The sequence below is a fragment of the Limulus polyphemus genome, unplaced genomic scaffold (genome assembly GCF_000517525.1).
Source record: "Limulus polyphemus unplaced genomic scaffold, Limulus_polyphemus-2.1.2 Scaffold459, whole genome shotgun sequence".
Classification (NCBI taxonomy): domain Eukaryota; kingdom Metazoa; phylum Arthropoda; class Merostomata; order Xiphosura; family Limulidae; genus Limulus; species Limulus polyphemus.
The window spans coordinates 496,839-502,181 of NW_013666069.1; the positions used below are offsets into that span (position 1 = coordinate 496,839).

At 35.6% G+C, this 5,343-nt stretch overlaps 1 protein-coding gene across 2 annotated transcripts in view; it reads right to left on the bottom strand.

Annotated features, from left to right (window-relative positions):
• LOC106458414 (glycine receptor subunit alpha-3-like) overlaps window positions 1-5,343 on the bottom strand; it is a 42,808-nt gene that overhangs the window by 31,491 nt on the left and 5,974 nt on the right. The window contains exons 2-3 of one of the 2 annotated variants that reach the window (XM_022384627.1): window positions 1,843-1,934; window positions 884-963 (exon numbers count right to left, since the gene is read on the bottom strand). In XM_022384627.1, the coding sequence (XP_022240335.1) occupies window positions 884-963; window positions 1,843-1,934 (172 nt within the window). The remainder of the gene's footprint in view (window positions 1-883; window positions 964-1,842; window positions 1,935-5,343) is intronic. The other variant, XM_022384628.1, reaches the window with a different exon arrangement.

Below are 5,343 nucleotides of genomic sequence, written 5' to 3' on the forward strand. Positions count from 1 at the left end.
GTTTTTCAATTTAAATTCGCCCCCCCCCCAATGGCACAGCGGTATGTCTGCTGACTTACAACGCTAGAAACCGGGTTTCGATACCCTTGGTGGGCAGAGCATTGTTTAGCTTTGTGCTTAATTGTAAACAAACAATCAATTTAAATTCAACCTAGAGAGAGAGGTATAATTTCATATTTATTAATATCTTTCATTCCTAACACAAAGGGTTAAAATTAACAAGTCATTGTTTGGCAGCTATAATAAAGGAGAATAAAACGGAAATATTTTTGTTTATAATTAACTGCTGAGAGTTTATTACTTTTGGCAGAGGTTAATAAACTAAAAATGTTAAAAATGGATAAGCTACAAAGTGCCAAAATTAATTCGTTCTCCCAGGTAGTTGATTTTTCTATGTGTAAAAATGTTTGCAATATTTAATTCTTCGTAGTTCCCCCTCTCTACTCTTTATTATACCAGTCTACATAATCTGCTCCAACAGTCTCTCAAGTGTTTAAATTCCTAACTCAGGCTTTCACACCCGTTTCGTTAAGAATCAAATCCCATTGTAACGCTAGTACAAAGGGCAAGGCCAAACATTTTGACGATTTTTCATTTTACAGGCTTAGAATTGAAAGACTGTCCTTTCTTACTATTGGCATTGTTAAGTTTTTCCTTCACTTTCTTGTGAGGGTTTATACTATAAGACGAGTATCGGTGCTTAAAAGTTTCCAGTTTTAATTATTATTGTTCTTTTTATATAGAATATTTGTTCTTTAATTAGAACGGTTCGAGCTAAATGCTAGACTAACTTATACGACTGTACAAAACTGTTAAGTAAGTTTAATAATCATTGGAAATAAAAGTAATCACGTGATCAAACAGCTGTTTTTTTTTCACTCACCATTGTTTCAGGGTTGATTGAACCGAAACTTCGTATATAGATCTCGCATGTGACCACAGTTGGAGTGCCTGCGCAAGAAACTCACAATTTTTGAGATGGAAATTGTCATTCAAATATGATTAGATATTTTAGTTCAATATTTTTATAAACAAATTTACAAATAATGTTTCTTCAAAATTTAACTCGGAGTATATTTAAATGATGAATGAAAGAAAAAAAAATATATATATACATATATAACAAGATTATTTTTAGCCAGAGCATGGTATTGTGGTTAGCGTGCTCGGTCTATGAATCCGAGGGTTTATATAATTCGTCGTTCGTTTCTGCAAAAATGCTCCCCGAACTCTGGTGACGTGGATACGTTATATGAGTGACAGTCAAGTTCTACTATGCGGTCAGATAACAGTAGCCAAAAACGTTAGCGGTGGGTTCTGTTCACTAGTTGCCCTTCTTCTAGGCTTTCAATTTAAAATGGTTGTTTGTTATGAATTTTGCGGAAAGTTACACGAGGGCTATCTGCGCTAACCGTCCATAATTTAGCAGTGTAAGACTAGAGGGAAGGCAGCTAGTCATCACCACCAACCGCCAACTCTTGGGCTACTCTTTTACCAATGAATAGTGAGATTGACTGTAACGTTATAGCGCCCCCACGGCTGAAAGGGCGAGCATGTTTGGTGGGACGGGGAGTTGAACCCGCGACCCTCAGATTGCGAGTCAAGCGCCTTATCCACCTGGTCATGCCGGGCCGATTTTAAAATAATTCAAACATTGTCTGTGCCACTTTCGTTGACTTGTGTATATTATGTTATTCGTTTTGTGCATGTATTAATCCGCAGCGAATAAAATATTTCTGTTACTACTAGCTAAGATATTCACAAACAAAAGGAAGAAACATGTTAAAAATTGTTTGTTTTTAAGCTTACCAAGGCGACTGGTTTGTTTGTTTTTAGGCTTACCGAGGTGACTGGTTGGAAGAGCTCTTCTGTCGTAGTTTTTCAACAAATCGTCAAGAATCTCCAAATCTGTGGACGTTCCAGTGCCGTTTATACTGTCGAAAACAAAACAAAATAACTATATATCTCATAATAAGAATCGATAAAGTATTAACTTAAGATAGTTACAAGACTAAAATATACGATTCAGACTTTAAACTTTTATTCTTTTGTGCCCCCTCTCCACACCGTATCTTTTTGTATGATGGAATTATTAAAACTCGTAATGTATTATATAGACAACGACAAAGTTTTCGATTCGTTCTTGTTATTAGTCGTCAAAGACTTCTGCTTAATTAAGCTTCAATAATGGCTTCGGATCTACTTTGTGAGAAAGAGAGCATAGGGTAAAAATGTGGAATTCAAATTTATCTTTCTCTTATTCTTTGCAAACGAATTTCTTATATATCAAGCATTGCAATAAATTCGCTGATGTGGAAGAAAAGCTAAGGTGGTGAAATTAAACTAGGTTTGTTTGTTTGTTGTTGGACACAAAGCTACACAATGGGCTATCTATGCTGTGCCCACTATGGATGTCGAAACCCGTTTTTAGCGTAATAAGCCTTCAGTCGTACTGCTGAACCCCACTGTGGATCAAAATTAAGCGAGGATTCAGCTAAATGTTGTACTTTGAGTTTTAAAATTCAAACTAGCTATACTAAATACTAATTATGTTACTACTGCTGACACAATGGTGTTACTAGGTGAAATTTCCAAGAAGATAAACAAGAGCTCACTACTGTCTGGTATATTGTCATTACACTAGCATCAGGTGAGTCTCGTATTTCTGATAGGCGCTTTGCTTTTATACTGTAGTATAATGTGTCACATTTTGTAATACCAACAGATAATGAGTGTCTTACCATTATACAAACGTTTTGCGGGTGTCTTGATTCATACTAGAATCTAACGTGTATCTGTATACCACATGGCACTCGATAAATTTTCTTGTATCATATTAGAGTTTATTGAACTTTCATATTGTATATTAGCACTTCGTCCAGCGAGTATATTGTTGTCACTGAATCTACACTATATGCTAAGGTCTCGGTTTTAGAAAAGATTACGATGAGACTCGTGATTGATTATAGGATCAAATAGGTATTCTTCTGTTACATCTATTTTTAGAGATGTGGGTGTCCTGAGTTTTTAGTAAGGTGTTGTGAGGTTCGTTATTTTTTATTTCTTAAACTTGCGCCCAACGAATGTTTTACTGTTATAAAGGTTCCTAGTAGTATCCTCTCACCATATAACAAACATTTTGTTGATTATTTGAATTAGAATTATATAATTGGTACTTGAAACTGTTGCTACTTGGGTGAAACTCCATAATTATAGAAGTGAGTGGAAAAAAAAACATAATTGTACGTTTCACAAATGCTTCATTTATTAAGGACCGTGGTGCCTGATGCCTGTACTGGCGAAACCATAGTCGTTAATAAATGACGTATCTGTGAAATGTTTTTGTTTTCTTTCCCCTCAATTCTGAATTAAAATTTCTTGGTCTAAAAATCAACATCAAATCCTCAAGTCTCGCGCCTTTAGGCAACCTCTCTAGAAAGAAACGTTAGTTTATTCTTGATTTATGAACAAGATTTGGTATTATTAAAGCAAAATGCTTACACAGCTGATGTTTTCGTTTCTAATTTATTAATTTTCTAGTGTAAAAGCTCGTCAAAAGTAACGGGAAACCACTGGAAAACAAAGCTATTCCGTATAAAAAAGATATGAAAGAAATATAGAATTTCCTTACCCAAGAACATGCTACATATTGCTCCTGAATATACTACATATAATTGAGCAAACATGTTACATATTTGGTGCCTTGGGATAAAAGATTAAAACATACGATGACCATGTGATTGCATACAGACCTGTTCTTCCTCTGAGGAAAAGCCATTTTCTTCCCTACAGATAATTGGGATCTTCAGTCTGTTTTAACAAAGACTTTTTCGTAATAATTCCAAAGCATAGATTTGCGCTAATTTTTGACTTATTTTGCACAAGCGTTGATACGGTACGAATGCACTTTCCTGTCTTAGATCACGGGAGTCTTCTCGGCTTTCCTATTCGGATCCTACCTAGCTTGACGTCATAATGATGGGGATGATTTATGTGTCCCACACATAACGCCATGCCTGATCTGGTTCTGGAAAATCCCTGTTTAACAGGCTTTCATATAGCGGAAAAAAAGTGCTTTAACGTATGAATTATTTACGCCTATGTTAGCAATTAAATTCAACTAAAATGGGAATGGACAATCATAAGGGGGAAGTATTATAGGAGAAAAAGTGGAATTGAATTCGTGTAAGCTAAGAAATTCTGAGAAATCGTGCGTGAGCGACAGACTGACCAACCGACACTTGGCCTGTATATATGAAGGAATACAATTTTTCTTATATGTGGAACCTTATCTTTATTCAGGCTAATCCAGAAAGATCTATAGTTTTAGCATGTACACACCCGATTAAACAATTTTAGGTTTTCAGTACCACATCTTCTTTCTATTGAAAAACCTTTTCAACTGAAAGTTGCAAACGTATTTATTACAAGTTTCTTTTTCTTTTTTTAGATATTCACTATCAGTTAATACTTCACTAATATTTTACCTTTTCAGGAAAGCCAATTACTCAAGAATTGGAATAGTTACAACAATTTTCTGTCTCTTTGGCCATATTGCTCTTAGCTTCGATCTGAATATGAAAATATACAAGGAAATATTTTGACTTTTATTTTGAGACACTTATAGCTATACAAGCTATAAGTGTTTTGTATAATATTTTAAAATTTTCACGTCGATTCGGGGCAAGATAGTCAATATTTCAGGTCCATTGAAAGTCACTGAAGACACGCCAATAATGCGTTACCCAAGTTTTAACGAATATATAGTTTGGTTTGTTTGGAATTTCGCGCAAATCTATACGAGAGCTATCTGCGCTAGCCGTCCCTAATTCAGAAGTGAAAGACTAGAGGGAAGGCAGCTAGTCATCACCACCCACCACCAACTCTTGGGCTACTCTTTTTACCAACAAATAGTGGGTATGATCGTCACACTATAATGCCCCCCATTGGCTGAAAGGGCGAGCATGTTTGGTGGGACGGTGATTCGTATCCGCGGATTCTCAGATTGCGAGTCGATCTCCCTAATCACCTGGCCATGCCAGGCCTGTATTGTGAAAACGTGACGGTCGTTTATTCGCAACATGATGTGTACATATGGTTTTAACCTTCCTGTCAATAAAGGTTGGACACACATATTGCATAATGTTGAATAATAGTATGTTTGTTCCTGTTACAATATTAAGTGTAAAGAACTGACCAAATAAATTCGAAGAAATCACTCATTAATGACAAATAAAATTATTATTTTTAGAAACCTACAGTTCAGAGGAGTTGCCCTTTTTTATTGGTTTTCTGTAATTAAGCACAAAGCTACACAATAGGCTATCTGTGCTCTGTCCACCA